This window comes from Octopus sinensis, linkage group LG4 (genome assembly GCF_006345805.1).
Source record: "Octopus sinensis linkage group LG4, ASM634580v1, whole genome shotgun sequence".
NCBI lineage: Eukaryota > Metazoa > Mollusca > Cephalopoda > Octopoda > Octopodidae > Octopus > Octopus sinensis.
The window spans coordinates 150,472,461-150,490,038 of record NC_043000.1 but is presented as its reverse complement, the minus strand read 5'-3'; the positions used below and the strand labels follow the sequence as shown (position 1 = coordinate 150,490,038).

The 17,578-nt window shown below is 35.1% G+C and overlaps 1 protein-coding gene and 1 long non-coding RNA gene across 2 annotated transcripts; one reads left to right on the top strand and one right to left on the bottom strand.

Moving 5' to 3' along the window:
• The first annotated feature begins 400 nt into the window (after positions 1-400).
• On the top strand, positions 401-17,327 carry LOC115210192 (ras suppressor protein 1). The gene is made up of 9 exons (XM_029778657.2): positions 401-702; positions 4,328-4,378; positions 8,282-8,349; positions 8,592-8,644; positions 12,241-12,359; positions 14,455-14,537; positions 14,853-14,967; positions 16,056-16,188; positions 16,901-17,327. The coding sequence occupies exons 1-9, from the start codon at positions 594-596 to the stop codon at positions 16,980-16,982; spliced, it is 813 nt and encodes a 270-aa protein (XP_029634517.1). The 5' UTR covers positions 401-593; the 3' UTR covers positions 16,983-17,327.
• LOC118763160 lies at positions 14,453-15,378 on the bottom strand. Its single transcript, XR_004998920.1, has 2 exons — positions 15,174-15,378; positions 14,453-15,136 (listed from the first exon to the last, which is right to left on the bottom strand). It is a non-coding gene; the product is annotated as an uncharacterized LOC118763160 (long non-coding RNA).
• Positions 17,328-17,578: the final 251 nt, after the last annotated feature.

Below are 17,578 nucleotides of genomic sequence, written 5' to 3'. Positions count from 1 at the left end.
GAAGATAGGTGAAGTTCTTGTCTAATTGCTTGGATGGCTCTATGAAATATAGAGGCGAAATTCCAGAAAAGCAAAATAGTTTTATTAATTTTTCGTAAGATGTCTGTCTTCCGAAAGCCAATAGTCAACACTAAATCTGTGAATATATAATATAAAGGAGAAAGATTAGAAGCATTTATTTATATATATATATATAATATAAAATTAAGTTTCTTCATACATATGGTATTACATAAACTACGAAAAACCTGTGACACAGATTTATGAATTCAATGTTTTCGTTCCAAGTCTGACAAGTACAGATGTGTGAAAAGATGAGATAGTAAAAAGTAAAGAGAGAGAGAGAGAAAGAAAAAGAATGAAAGAAAGAGAGAGAATGAAAGAGAGAGAGAGAGAGGTGATGAGGGAAGGGCATGTAAGGAAAAGAGTGTAGGAGGATTGTGAGAATGTTCAAATACTTGTTGCTGGCCAACTTCCGCTATGCCCATCAATGGTAAGGCCGTACCAGTCGCTGGGATTGGTTGTACACACACTTCCACTACTGTCGATTCGACTGTCTATTAGCAAGAACACAGAACTAATAAGAAACTAAAATGTCATCCAAACTTAAAAAGATCATCGATGAAAACAAGGAGCATGACAATCCCGAACTTGATCTTGTTGATCGATCTATCACTGATCTCAACGACGTCCCGGGACTATGTAAGATTTTGTTTTGATTTTATTATTATTGAAATTGCATTTATAGTATATAAACATACTGCAATTGTTTCTATTTCTGTTTAGTACACCTTTTTTTTCACCACCCTAAATATTAATATTAGTGTAAACATATATATATATATATATATATATATATATATATATATATATATATATTATATATATATATATATATATGTATATATATGTATGTATATATATATGTATGTATATATATATGTATGTATATATATATGTATGTATATATATATGTATGTATATATATATATGTATGTATATATATATATATATGTATGTATATATATATATATATGACTATTCTTCTTTCTGATATTTATAAACATTGTTTTCGGCCTTTGGTAAACTCCAAAGACAAGTGTTTATAACCTAATAATGATTCATTGATATGAAGCTACACTTCTGCAGAGAAAGTAGTTGATGTAGGACACCCGAGATTATAACTGGTATTTTTTGTTGGTCAATGTTTACCACCTCACCAGAATTTACCCTTTTATCGACCCTCCCTCATTCCAGAGAGTTTATATTCAGGACTTTGAGGCGAAACGAAATGCTTCAAAGCATTTGGACCGACGCCTTACCTCCTTGCCATTCCATTACCTTCTGTGCATTCCATGAAGTTGATGACCTGACCTGATTTACTCAAAAATATAACACCAACACTACTTCGTTTTCCTCTTCTTTTTTTTATTTTTATATTAATTACTCTCTTTCTAGATAATTTCCGTTAATTCAACAACGTAGTGTGTCACCCACACATTAATTTGTTGCCGTTTAAACTTGGAAATAGTTTCGACTTTGAATTCTTTAGAACTGTTATGATTCATTCGCACTCATTACCATTATGTGGTGGCTCGACCTGCTAGAAATAGTAGCGACATTTCTCTCAAATCACAAGCTGGATAAATATAGTCCTAGGTTCCCCGTTTCACAGGGGGGAAAATAAACGAAATGATCATGACTTGAATGTATTTAATCATTATTGGCCAGCTCCATCCAAAAATATAAGGTTATCCCAAAAGTTCGTAGAAAGTCTTAGAAAATAATGGTCTTTATTTTGAGGAATAATTTTTGTTGTTTTTGTTAGTACTTGGCGAGTAAAAATTCAATTTTCGCAAGTGTTTACGAACTTTTGGGACAACCTAATATAAAGGCCAAGAAGTTTTGACAACTTTTATAAAGTAATGTCTGTTCTTTCATTTAAATTGATTTTTTTTTTTTCACAATAGGAACGAAGTAAATGTTTTTTATTCTTCAGAAATATTAAATTTGGAGGAATCTTTTATTTTAAACCAACTGATTATAACATTTAAATACAAAGAAACAGAAAAAGCTAAATATCGTAACTGTAGAACAATAATAGCATTGGTTCCGTGTTTCCGACGAACCAATCGTTTATTTGCTGCATTTCCGAACGATGCGAATTATAAGGGGTTATCTATAACTCGGTGCAGAACAAATATCATAAGACATATATATATATATATATATATATATATATATATATGAGCCACTTAAGTTTGATGAGTCGCCTGCTTTATAGGTGCGAAACCAATTGTCACTCTACAACTTTTTACTTCCTAAACAATATACATATATATATATATATATATATATGATCATTTGACCTCCGCTTATTTTGCTGGCATGGATTGGACAAATGATGATGAATTTTTTAGGCAAATTTCCTACGGCCGGATGTTCTTGTCGCCAACCTTCACCTGTTTCCAAATAAGGTAATATTTCCTCATGACAAAAACATGTTTTCACGGAAGATTGGAAATGAAGGACACCGCATGCATGACGGTGACACTCATTTACAACTGTCACATGAGGCCAAAGCAAGAAAACAATAACACACGTATACACAGCCGTTCGTATATACATAGGCGCAGGAGTGGCTGTGTGGTAAGTAGCTTGTCTACCAACCACATGGTTCCGGGTTCAGTCCTACTGCGTGGCATCTTGGGCAAGTGTCTTCTACTATAGCCCCAGACCGACCAATGCCTTGTGAGTGGATTTGGTTGACGGAAACTGAAAAGAAGCCTGTCGTATATATCTATATATGTGTTTGTGTTTGTGTTTGTCCCCCTAGCATTGCTTGACAACTGATGCTGGTGTGTTTGCGTCCCCGTCACTTAGCGGTTCGGCAAAAAGAGACCGATAGAATAAGTACTGGGCTTACAAAGAATAAGTCCCGGGGTTGATTTGCTCGACTAAAGGCGGTGCTCCAGCATGGCCGCAGTCAAATGACTGAAACAAGTGAAAGAGTAAAGAGAGTAAAGAGTATGCACACATACATAATTAAGGATCCCGGGAAAGTGATACTTTCTGAAAAAAATATATTTCTTTATTGCCCACAAGGGGCTAAACATAGAGGGGACAGACAAATGGATTAAGTCGATCACATCGACTCCAGTGCGTAACTGGTACTTAATTTATCGACCCCGAAAGGATGAAAGGCAAAGTCGACCTCGCCCTTCATCCTTTCGGGGTCGATAAATTTTCTGAAAAAAATATCCCCTGTGATAGTTTTTCTGTCTTGAGTTGTAGACAACTCGTTATCACTTATTCATTGTTGGAAATGCTGTAACTCAATGATTAGCTTGTTGGAAACCTATACCCATGGCTATCATTGTTCTACAACAAGGCTATCAGACAAATTACTCTGCAACATTTTCCTCAAGCTCTTTACATTCTCAGTTGAAATACTGCCAAGGTCAACTTCATTCATCCTTTCAAGTTTAATAAAATAAGTACTATTTGAGTACTGGCTTCAATATAACTAGCTAATCCCCTCCCCCTATAATTGATGGCTTTGTGCCAAAATTTAAAACCATTGTTGTATTATGCCATTATATATGTGTGTGAGTATGTATACCTGTGTATGTATACATTATATATACATGTATATATGTATGTGTGCGTATGTATACATCATATATATCTGTATATATATATATATATATATATATATATATATATTATATATATATATATCATCATCATCATCATTTAGCGTCCGCTTTCCATGCTAACATGGGTTGGACGGTTCAACTGGGGTCTGGGAAGCCAGAAGGCTGCATCAGGTCCAGTCTGATCTGGCAGTGTTTCTACGGCTGGATGCCCTTCCTAACGCCAACCACTCCGTGAGTGTAGTGGGTGCTTTTTACGTGCCACCTGCACAGGTGCCAGACGGAGCTGGCAAACGGCCACAGACGGATGGTGCTTTTTACGTGCCACCCGCACAGGTGCCAGACGGAGCTGGCAAACGGCCACGGACAGATGGTGCTTTTTACGTGCCACCGGCACGGAGACCTGACGAGGCTGGCAACGGCCACGATCGGATGGTGCTACGTGCCACCGGCACAGGGGCCAGGCGAGACTGGCATATATATATATTACTGGTGAAGGCTGGTTTATAGGGTTACCCTGGGTTTCTCATCATAAGGGGTAGGATTGAACCATTTATATAATTGCATATTTCAACTTTAAATGGATACTTATAAATATTATGTTCTTACTTAACCCATTCATTAAATGATAATCATAATCTTTACCTTAAATTGTTAATTCTTATTTTCAGTAAACCTTGAGCATCTGACCAGGTTGACATTGAGTCATAATAAATTGACAGGTAAATATTTTTCAGTCCAAAGATATTAAGAATGTTTCACATTTGTTGAATACCAATGCCAACCACTCTGAAAGTGTAGTGGGTGCTTTTACATGCCACCGGCACGGGGGCCAGTCAGGCGGTACTGGCAATGACCTTGCTCAAATCTTTTTTACGCATGCCACCGGCACAGGTGCCAGCTATTGCAAGCTCATTTATAGTGCAACATTTTGTTGTCTCTCTTGCCTAGGGGTTTCATTCTGTGTGTTTTAAATCATCGGAGCTGATTTCCAAGTTAATTGCAACCTTACACATTTTACTTAAAATTAGACCTAAAACCTAAAAATGTAACTGAAATGGTTTCACATTGCTTACTTCCTCTCTATGATGTGAACTTGGCAATGACAGCTAAATAGAATAATCATGAGTTCTACTCTGTCTTTCACTGATGTAACTGTACCTTCCAATAATACCTTTTTGCTATTAAACAAACTACCATTCAGAACTGTGCCAAAGACATCACAGTACATGTGACAGGATATGAATTGTAAACACTTCTGTCTACTAGGCCAGCATCCTTGACTCCATCTCTGTGATGCTCCATTAAAATTATCCCATACCATCGTACAAACAATAACTCTGAGGACCTTTTCAAACTCCACCCATCTAACACCCGTGGACATATTTACAAAGTCAGAAAACAGCACAGCTCCCATGACTTCAGGAAACATTTTTTCACGCTGAGAGTTGCTGAAGCATGGAACAAATTGCCGGCATCAGTTGTTAGTTGTCGGAGCACTGCATCCTTCAAAACTTCCATGCTTTCTGAGATTCGCCAACACTACACCTGATTTTCTCCCCTCCATACACACACAAGCATGTATCTGACTCATAAATTGTTCGCTTTCCAGACATTTGTACATTACTGCATGTGCTTTATATGCACTGTCTGACAAGTTGTGGTGCACCTGAGCACTGTATACAATAATTTCATTATTATATTATTATTATTATTATTATTCTTTTCATATTTGTTTAAAAAAATATATTGAACTAGCAATCATAATAGAGATTTTATTCATTACTATCATTCTAAGCTTTTCAATTTTCTTATTTTGCTATCAATTTTTTTCATTGTTCTTTAGTTTCTTTGAACTATTTTGTATTTAGTACAATATTACACTCGACATTAGTTGATGATGATAACAATGTTTGTTAATATGAAACCACTGTCAACTTTACACAGAGAAAAGGAATGAGTTAGTGTTCTGTTTAGCTATTCTTCAAGTATTTGCAATGTGAGAGAAATGAATTGGCTTTCTCCAAAATATAAAGCTTCCTTACCGCCTAAGCTTACTGCAAGTGGAAGCACTCCGTCGGTTACGACGATGAGGGTTCCGGTTGATCCGAATCAATGGAACAGCCTGCTCGTGAAATTAACATGTAAGTGGCTGAGCACTCCACAGACACGTGTACCCTTAACGTAGTTCTCGGGGATATTCAGCGTGACACAGAGAGTGACAAGGCCGGCCCTTTGAAATACAGGTACAACAGAAACAGGAAGTAAGAGTGAGAGAAAGTTGTGGTGAAAGAGTACAGCAGGGATCACCACCATCCCCTGCCGGAGCCTCGTGGAACTTTAGGTGTTTTCGCTCAATAAACACTCACAACGCCCGGTCTGGGAATCAAAACCACGATCCTATGACCGCGAGTCCGCTGCCCTAACCACTGGGCTATTGCGCCTCCACTACTGCAAGTATACTTCATATTTCACAGTATTTATCAATTAAGTTAGAATTTCCTTTAACCACTAACTTTTGAAACCTTGTTCCTTTATAAGAAATCAATTTATAAATTTAATCTTTTGTTAGATTTTGTCAAATGCAGTTACCTCAGTTTGATCTTGTGGAAAGCAATTATGCTCAGTCAGAGTATTTACCTGAAGAAACTGCTGTCAACACATAACAATTAACAGGTTTAACTCAGGTTGTAATGGTACTAATACGACTGACAGAAATTATTGATTTGTTAACATTAGTTTGAGGCTGAAAATTCACTTTTACGTGACTGGTTCTTTTTTATTAACTCTGTTTATTTCAATATTCTGCACACTCAGTTCTATTAAATATTGGTTTCAAATTTTGACAGAAGTCCAGTAATTTGGAGGAAGAGGTCATGTCAATTACATTGTCCTCGGTGCTCAATTGGTACTTAATTTATCAACCCCAGAAGGATGAAAGGCAAAGTCAACCTCAACAGAATTTGAACTCAGAATGTAAAGATGGACAAAATGCTGCTAATCATTTTACCCAGTGTTGTGGAGCATAGTGAATGCACAGATTGGTGTTGTTTTAGTAGCCAGTAGTTCTTGTTTGTTTAGGTTTAGGGTTAGGGTTTCAGCTAGGAAAGCCTCCTTGATTTGATCAGTTTAGAATGTTAACATCAGAGAGGAAAAAAATGCATTTCTACAATTGCTCTGCCTTAAGTTTCGGATACTCCCTTATCAGTTTTGTCATTAGAAATATAAGGAATGAATGACTTGCCTATTGAAAACATCTAATATTGAGGACACTATTGGTCACTAGTTTTGATATAAAATAATAAAACATTCCAAAATATATTTATATAAATATGTTTATATAGGCACAGGAGTGGGTGTGTGGTAAATAGCTTGCTAACCAACCACATTGTTCCGGGTTCAGTCCCACTGCATGGCACCTTGGGCAAGTGTCTTCTGCTATAGCCCCGGGCCGACCAATGCCTTGTGAGTGAATTTGGTAGACGGAAACTAAAAGAAGCCTGTCGTATATATGTATGTGTTTGTCCCCCTAGCATTGCTTGACAACCGATGCTGGTGTGTTTACGTCCCCGTCACTTAGCGGTTCGGCAAAAGAGCCCGATAGAATAAGTACTGGGCTTACAAAGAATAAGTCCCGGGGTCGATTTGCTCGACTAAAGGCAGTGCTCCAGCATGGCCGCAGTCAAATGACTGAAAAAAGTAAAAGAGTAAAGAGCAATTCATATTAAAATCTTGGAATTAATAGAATTTTTTTTAACCCTCTCAGACCTGGGCCCCTGTGTATAACTTTACCTTTTATCTGGGCTCCTGAGCAAAAAGAAAATTAATAAATAGTTACATATACAACCCAAGAGTGATGATTACAGGTACACTAATAGACAGAATCAGCTACATCTTCTTTTTCTGTGTGTGTTGTTCATTACCACATTACTAGGAATCCAACAAAAATGACATTTAACCTATTCCTGCTATAACAGGAATATGTTGTGATAGGGTTAAAATTTAAATCATTTATTAACCCATGGCCCCTACCTGGGACGTAGTCAGTCCACCTGTGCATACCTTCCTTCTTGGGACACATAACTCTACTTGTGAAGACCTGTTGAGGCAAGTGAAAATCAAAAATCAAAGAATCAAATCAAAATCGATGAACATCAATGGAATTTGTAGTTTTGTGATACCAGTGCCGGTGGCACATAAGAAAGCCATCCGAACGTGGCCATAGCCAGTACCGCATCGACTGGCCTCCGTGCTGGTGGCACGTAACAAACACCATCCGATCGTGGCCTCCATGCCAGTTGCACATAAAAAACACCATCTGAGCGTGGCCGTTCGCCAGCCTCATCTGGCACCTGTGTCGGTGGCACATAAAAAGCACCCACTACACTCTTGGAGTGCTTGGCGTTAGGAAGGGCATCCAGCTGTAGAAACACTGCCAGATCTGACTGGCCTGGTGCAGCCTTCGGGCTTCTCAGACCCCAGTTGAACCGTCCAACCCATGCTAGCATGGAAGGCGGACGTTAAACGATGATGATGATGATGATGATGATATTCTTATATAAGAAATCCATCTAAAAATCAATGTAATCTAACTGATTAAAAATTTTTTTTTTCCATTTTTTTAGAAGTTCCTCCTGAAATTCTCGGTTTGATTAACATAGAAAAACTTAATCTCTTTAATAATCACATAGAGGTAAGAGAATTATTGCATATTTATTTTTATTCATTTTCTTTTTTAAGATTTTGTTCTGAATTTTAAAATGTAATTTCATAAGTTTTTTTTTTTTTTCACTTGCTATATTTCAATAAAAAAATTAATTTACTGTTTATCAGTAAAGAATTTAATATGTAATTATAGCTTCTGTTTATCTTCTCCAACTATGATTGTCTGCATTCCTATGAGTTGATATTTTATCATGTACTTCTTCTTAATAGACTTTACCAACTAATATGTCAAATTTAACAAAGCTGAAAACATTGAATCTAGGGTAAGTTTATGCCATTCTTTGTATTATGTCAGAAATATTCATTCAAATGTTGATTCCAAATAAAATTTTCAATAATGAAAAAGTAATTTTATTCTTTGAAAGCTCTTCATTTAAATCATATTTTTCATTTTATAATATATTTGTATTTAATTTTTATATATTGTAATTGATATGTATAGCTGTAATTAATTTATATGTATTTATTAATAGTAAATTATAACATTGTTGCCATATAACTTACGTAGCAAAGTATGTTTTTAGTAGTGACATCATTATTAAAATTCAGTCAATTTATTACTGAACCTAATTTATACTAAGAAATTAAAATCAATTAATATAAATGGTTCTGATATAATATACCTTAATATAACCTGCTGTTTATGAGAATCTAGTGTTGTACAAATGCCAAGACATGTCTAGATAATCCGGAGTTAAAAATACGAAGATAAATAACTCTATATTTTATTCGTGAACAAGATAGAGTCAGTTGCTTGGCTTCCTACCAATGAGGAAATCAGGCCTTATTGACATCATTAAAAAGTGAGTTGCAACAGACTTCCCTTTCCCAACTGAACTCGCTACAGACAAAAATAGACAATGTAGGTTATTTTTCTTCTATACTAAGAGCTTACATGCTTCTATGCTGTTTCCAAATTTGAAATTTGTATTTTATTTTTTTTATTAAGCTTATAAGCACCCCCTCTCCTTAGCCTTCAGATTACGTAAGTAACAACCTATTCAGATTGAGTGACTGAGTAAAACGGTTACCAGCAACTTCAAAAAGTGATTGGCATTATGCCTTTCTACTAGATGTGCAATTTCATTTCAAATATATGCACTTTCATTGTACAGAATCTAATACAGCTAAATAGCTGCTAAACTGCTCCTTTTTTCTTTCTTTTTGGAACCCCTTTATGTCTTCCACCCGACAAACTTGGAGGTATTAGTGTATAAATAACGAACAATAACATGATATTTTCCCCACTTTCATTCATTCTCTCGGAGAAAAAATTGCTTCATTGGGCATCTGCCAATAAATTATACAATCACAGTTATTTATTACTTCTGAACTGTTTTGTTTTTTATTCTAATACGGGAATATAAATTGAAAAATGCCTCCTCGTTGCCTGCACATGATAATCTTGTTTTGCTGAGACAAACTAAGGATACATGATTAATAGAAACAATATAACATTTAAAATGTTGCACTTAGGTTTTTCCAAATTGTGTAAGTCTAAAATGCAGGACATGTTTGTATTTTGAAAATACCTCATGGAGTGACAACTGTGGATGGAACCTACACTCGCCTCCTTATGAGAGCTCAAAATCTCTCGTGGAAGCGCCATCCAACCAAAATGCTAATATATAGGAAACTACCACCTGTGTCATCTCTTGTGAAAGGTAGAAGGGTCCAGTTTGCTGGACATTGTTGTAGAGCGGAAAAAGAGGTAATTTCTACTCTTCTCCTCTGGAAGCCATCTACTCGCAAAACCAGAGGGCGCACACTCTCCTACCCTGATGTAATCTCCAGGGATACAGGCATCCAGCAACAGGACCTCCGTAATGCCATGGACTGTGAAGTCTGGCGTAGCATGGTAAATTCCATTGTCTCGACCACGGTCGAACAATGATGATGATGATGATGACAACTGTGCCCCGCACAGTTACAGACTGCTCTTTGACTAGGCATAGCACCCATTCAGCCACCCTGCCAGGGATATGGCAAAGTCATGGGACTGCAGCATGGCAGACTGTGAAGAGGTAGCAGAAGAGCTCAACTGAGCCAACAATGCTTCTTACATTGAATCTAAGTGGAGGAATCCTTGAAGATTAACGGTCTGGATCACCAAGCTCCATCAAGTAAGTAAATGCAATACTTACATAAGGGTGGCACCCATGGTTGTATAATCAGCTAATGAAAGATTCGCTATGACTCAGGCTCCCCATTCAGATTCATAAGAATGGAATTGGACAGCAACTAAGTCATGAGAATCCATAAAAGCAGCAAAAATAATCACAAAAGAGAAGCATGTTTAAGTTCCATTGAGTTCTCACAATACCTTTCACGTTTGTTTTGTATATGCAACAAAAATTGTGCTGTCTCAAATCCTAGGGCACACAGATCTGGTTACCTGGTATCCGTGATGTACAACTGACCAAGATCAGAAAATTCCATTTACAACTGAGTGAACTGGACATAATAATTATAATTTCAAAGTTTTGTTTAAAAAAGAATGAAATGAGTGGACTAGAGTAACATGAAATGAAATTTTTTTGCTGAATTATCACAATGCACCATTGGGTCTGGGAATGAAAACCACAATTGTGCAATCCAACCTTTAGGACCCATGACTTCACTACTTTGTATACGACAAATAATTTACCATATATTAACCATTCAGTATTAGTTCATATCCATTACTTAGATGAAATAAAATTCAAATTAGTTTTCTTACAAACTAATATTTGGGCTCCTTACAAAAATTACCTGATCTGGTAGTGTTTCTACGGCTGGATGCCCTTCCTAACACCAACCACTCTGAGTGTAAAAAGCACCCACTACACTCACGGAGCGGTTGGCGTTAGGAAGGGCATCCAGCCGTAGAAACACTGACTGGGCCTGATGAAGCCTTCCAGCTTCCCAGACCCCAGTTGAACCGTCCAACCCATGCTAGCATGGAAAACGGACGCTAAATGATGATGATGAAGGGGAGCCGCTTTCAGCAAACTGAATTTTAGTCATAAAAACAAAGGCATGTGAAGTGCACAGAATTAAAAAGTGATCCCAGAACTGCAGAAATAAGTCTTATCAAGACAAAAAAATATCCAGTGAGAGCTCATTGTACAGGAAATTTTTGTTTTAATGAAAAACAGTATAATTCATGATTCATTTGCAAACTCTCAGAATAAATAGAGCGGTTAGTTATTCATCTGCATGCTTTATACACCTTACATGCGGAAGATTTTCTTTGCAGAAGCCTCTTCGTCATGTAGGTGGGTATTTTTCAGTTTATATTCCTATATCGTCATGAAAAACCCAATAGCTCAAAAGGTAATAAAATAATATTGAAAAAAATTGGCATTGATCCATAGAATCAGTTTTATTTTTTTTTCTTCTGAGGGTATGCAGTATCAATAAAAATAAATGATGCCCATTGCCTTTATGCTACAATCACTCAGTTTCATGCATGAATGATTTCCAAATTAGTAATTGGATATGGGAGTAACAGAGCATGACCAGCTAAAATCAGATCGAACACTCACGGATTTCATTGCTTGGGGCTTTATCAAACTTGAATTATTTCTATGAAACTGACTCTGGACAATTTCTGTGAATGTATACAAAATACTTCAGATAACACCACAAATGTCCCGGGATGTTTTTGAAATGCTAAATTTAAGCTCTGCAAAGGTACAGATGTCCATCACAAGAAACTCTGCTCAAGAATTTCCAATGTTACTAATTCTAAGATTTTTTTATCACTGATTTCTGTTTTGTTAAAATAGGGGTTTTTATGGACACCCTAGATAACTTGCATTGTCTTCTATAACATTAAATAATTTTACTCATATAACCATTGTTTTCTTTACAATAGCATCAACCGATTGAAAACACTTCCACGTGGCTTTGGTGCCTTCCCCGTTTTGGAAGTCCTTGATCTTACTTACAACTTTCTCACCGAGAACAGTTTACCTGGCAACTTTTTTTGTTTAGGTTGGTGTATTATTATTATAGCTTTGGAAATAACATGACTCATCAGATTTATAACTTACAAGATATCTTTTTACATTAAAGTTTCTAAATTAGAAAATGACAATTCCTAACCATGGTCAGCACTATAGTCACTGAACACAAAACCAGGGATTGTCAGACAGAATTGATATTAAGTCAAATTAACTATATAAGCATTTTTAGAGAGTTATAGCCAAAAAATGCATTAAAATTGGTAAACTTTTTAAAAAATCGTTGACTCATCGTAGACATTTTTAGAGATTTACTACCCTTTTATAATAGCGAAAAAAATGCATTAAAATGGGGAAAAATTATGGTAAATTTTTTTTAAATCGTAGACGCGCGCTAATACCAAGAAGGGTTCAATATGAATCACGACTATAAGATACCCGGTTTTGGTTAGACTGCATCGCAAAATGTGGGAGTAGTTAGGAATCTAAATCGTAGGAGACAGACAGCACACAACCTCACTTTTATATATAAAGATGTCAATGTTCTATCAAATGGTAAATTGACTACTTTAGTTCTTTTTTTTTTTTTCAAGAAAAGGATTTAACTATCATTGCCCACTGTATGGCATCTTGGGCAAGTATCTTTTATAGCTCCAGGCTGACTGAAGCCTTGTGAGTGAATTTGGTAGACTGAAAGGGAAAGAAACCCATGAGAGGTTGATTTTGTTTTTATAAGTTTGCACCTCATCTTAATATCATGCAATATTGTAAATGAGTGTCACCATCATACAAGTGATATTCATTGCCAATCTTCCGTGAAAATTTGTATTAATAAGGAAATATTACCTTGCTTGGAAACAAATGAAGGTTGGAAAGAGTAAAGGCATCTGGCCATAGAAAATCTGCCTGACCCATACAAGCAAGCATAGATTAACCCTTTCGTTACCAACCCGTCATCATTTGTACTGGCTCTGTAGTACAAATGTCTTGTTTTCATAAGTTTTGCATCAAAATATACCACCAAACCTTAGTCGCAATTTATATTCCTAATACTAGCTTAATGATAACTAAGTTATTTTACTAAATTCTTTGTTATATTTAAAATCATTGAAAGAAACACAGAGCATATCAAAATATATACAGTAGCGAAAGGGTTAATAGGCATTAAAATGATAATACTCTATTACAAAGATGCTGATGTGAAGAACAATGGATTATTAAGTCAAGGTACACCTAACAGCAATATTAATATTGTAAAGGGGAAATAAATGCAGAAATGTAGGCTTTCAATATCTCTCTGCAAACAATACAAAAAAATGCTAAACAGTTTTATTCATATTAACACAGTAAAATTAAAATAAATTTTAAAATGCGGATATTTACATATTTGTTGAAATATTACAGTTGAATGTTTTCTCTACTGCCGTTTATTCAGTTAAACAGTTCTCAACTAAAAGTCCATAGGATCAAAGGGTGACACAAGCATTGTATCAAAAATCAATTGACCAAAATTTGCAAATGATAGTTTACTGAAGGATATTCATGGAAATGAAAAGCTTGTTATTTCCATCCTAATCGGCTTTGATGTAACATTTACAATTGTCTCAACAAAGCATACTTCCAGAATTCATTAAGACATGTTCTAAAGCCAAAATTTTTATTCAAGAATAAGATGGACACAACTTAAAAAGATGAGCAGTCATTAAAGTTTAAACTCAATTCAAAATAGGTTCATTTGTATTGTAATATTCAGTGTTTAATTAGCCACCAGAGCAAAATACAATCATTGTAATGATTAATTTAGCATTCTGAATTATCAATATGAAGGACATGGATTCTCTGGAGCAACTCATCTTGCATCAAATGTCTGGGGTTAGCTGAGAAACTATTAACAGCAAAATATAGATTAAAAGATTGTTTCCGTGCCATTACTTTTAACAGTGGTAATAGTTTTTAGCATTTGATGATGTTTAGAAAAGTTCTAAACTTAATTATTTTTCATTTATAACTATTGCAAACATTGAGAGGGTTAAATATAAAAAAAAAATTTTTTTAAATCCACCAACACTACTCGATTTTCTTCTCTTTTCTCCGTGCATATATTGTCTGTTGCTTTGTATTTACAGAAACACTGCGTGCCTTATATCTTGGCGACAATGATTTTACACTTATTCCTCCTGAGATAGGAAAGTTTCAAAATTTGCAAATTGTGAGTACGGCAAAATCCTACTTCCTATAGAAACCTTTTACGTCACAAAGTAGATATACAATTACTAGTTAAATCTTCATTAAGATAATGAATTATTATTCAAAACATTAACATGAAAATAACTGTTCAATAGTTAGGTTATAGGTTATATTATGTATGCTGATTATTTAAATCTGAAATAATCATTCAGCAATCATAGATAATATACCTTAAATCCAAGCTATTGAACTTTAAAATTGTCAAATATTAAAAGTTTAATACAAATTTGGAACCTTATGAACTGACATGACACAATAACATTTTTTTTCTTTCTAGTTGTCTTTAAGAGACAATGATCTTCATACCCTTCCAAAAGAAATAGGCAGCCTTCAACGCGTAAGGGAATTATATATTCAAGGAAATCGGCTGAGCACTTTACCACCTGAACTAGGTAAGATTGTCATATTAGGTATATACATTGTGACTTTGAATTTGGTTTCCTAATATGTATAGCTTTTAGTCAGCTAAACATTGACACATTGATAAAGTTAGCATTAATATCAATTAAGTTAAATAAAAGGTGAAATTATTTCTAGCATTTGCTCACATTCAGATAAACTCTGCAAAATATTGCTACTTCATGAACTGAAGAGTAACAAAACATCAATAGATCCCATCATACCTATCTTATGAGTAATATTTACAGAGAAGTAACACAGCAAATACAGCTCACTAGAGAGGGTCATCATCATCATCATTGTTCGACCGTGGTCGAGACAATGGAATTTACCATGCTACGCCAGACCTCACGTTCCATTATGGCATTACGGAGGTCCTGTTGCTGGATGCCTGTATCCCTGGAGATTACATCAGGGTAGGAGAGTGTGCGTCCTCTGGTCTGGTGTTGCGAGTAGATGGCTTCCAGAGGAGAAGAGTAGAAATTACCTCTTTTCCAGCTCTACAACAATGTCCAGCAAACTGAACTCTTACCTTTCACAAGAGATGACACAGGTGGTAGTTTCCCATATATTTGTACTTTGGTTGGATGGCGCTTCCACAAGAGATTTTGAGCTCTCATAAGGAGGCGAATGTAGGTACTAGAGGGTACTTTATCACCCATTTCTACTGAGCTAAGTCTAAATCATATTTGCAGTTACTTATGTCTGTACAGTAGTTTGCTTCCCAACCACATGGTTCTGGGTTCAGTGCCAGTGCATGGCACTTTGGGTGTCTATTATAACCCGAAGCCAACTAAAGCCTCGTGAGTGGATATGGTGGACTGAAACTAAGAGAGGCTTGTTTGTGTATGTTTTTGAGTCTCTGTCCCGACAGTGTTAAATGTTGTAAATCAATGTCCCTTCATTTCCCATGTTCTGCAAATCTCTGAGCATGATGAAATATCACCTTGCTTGGCATTAAATAACCTGGCTCAACTCCATCCAACTCATGCAAACATGGAAGAGTGAGGATTATAAACAGCCATATAAAATGAATCGTTTATATATTCACGAGAATTCTATTTAAAAAAATAATTTACAGGTCAACTTGATTTATATGGAACAAAACAAATTTTTCGGTGTGAAAATAACCCATGGGTAGCCCTGATTGGTGACCAGCTTCAGATTGGTGTATCACATGTATTTGAATATATCCGCTCTGATAAATACAGATAGTAAGTACACAATCATAAATTTTATGATAAAAAGTTTTGTTATTTAAAATTCAAATTTTGTAGAACTGCAGAATACTTAACATGTGAATTTCAAATTTGAAATGCAGCAAAAATTTTATTAACCCTTTCGTTACTGTATTTATTTTGAGATATTCTGTATTTCTTTCAATTACTTTAACCCTTTAGTGTTTAAACCGGCCAAATCCGGCCCAATATATTCTACATGTTTTATATTCAAACTGGCGATATCTAGCCTCTCACTCCTAACCTACATTGACATTCTAAAAATAAACAATCACATCATTGAAACCTCAAAAGCTATAAGATAATGCATGACTAATTCAAAACAATTTGAGTGAAAAGGTATTACATTTAACAGAGTAATCTGAACACTAAAGGGTTAATATAATAAATAATTTAGTAAAATAACTTGGTTATCATTCAGCCAGTGTTAGGAACATAAATTGTGACTAAGGTTTGGTGGAAGATTTTAATTCAAAACTTATGAAATGAAGACATTTGTACTCAGAGCCGAGTTGGTAATGAAAGGGTTAAGCCATTTTTAGATTTACTATGCAATAATTTATAATCGTTACTTTGTTATATAATTACAATTTCTGTTCCAAAATAAGACCAAATAAAAAGCAATTCTAACACTATTTAAGTAGCTTTTCAAGCTTTACAAAAAAAATTTCCTTGTTTTTATTCTTAGTTTGTATGGTCGTCACATGGAAGCTAAGCCTGAACCAGCCCAACGGAAAACAGATCGGCCCAAAAAATATTCCAAAAAGTGAAACTGAAAAGCCTGAATTTCTAAAACTGCTATGTAGCCAAATGCATCTATTTTTTTTTTTTCTTCAGCTAAGTGATCTAAATATTTAGCCATTGAAACATTGTTTTCTATATAAGATATCAAACCAACCAGCCATCCCTATATATTATATACATATATGCATGCGAGCTCATGTTTCATCTTCAGAAAAGAATGGGACAAAAATACATCAAATATTTTGCCAAAACTAATTGTAATAAACACTTTCAGAACTCATCTAGAAAAATTGCTTGAAATTTAAAAAAAAAAAAAAAAAAAAATTAAGCAGTTGTAATCTGTACAGTAATAAATAAAAATTGTCACCGAAGCTTGTTTTATTTTAATTTCAATACTTTGATTTGTTTCCATTGTATCAGTTCATTTAAAAAAATTTTTTTTTACTTCTTTAAGTCATCATGCTTAAAAGTTGGAATAAGTCCCAGTTTTAACTAGCATGAAAACAATCATTCCATTAAAAGCACAAAAAAAAAACTAGAAGTTTGAAAGTCTGAGAAATTATTGAAAATGACAAAAGATATTAAGTTTAGAAAAGGAATTTCCAAGTTACTAAGTTAAAAG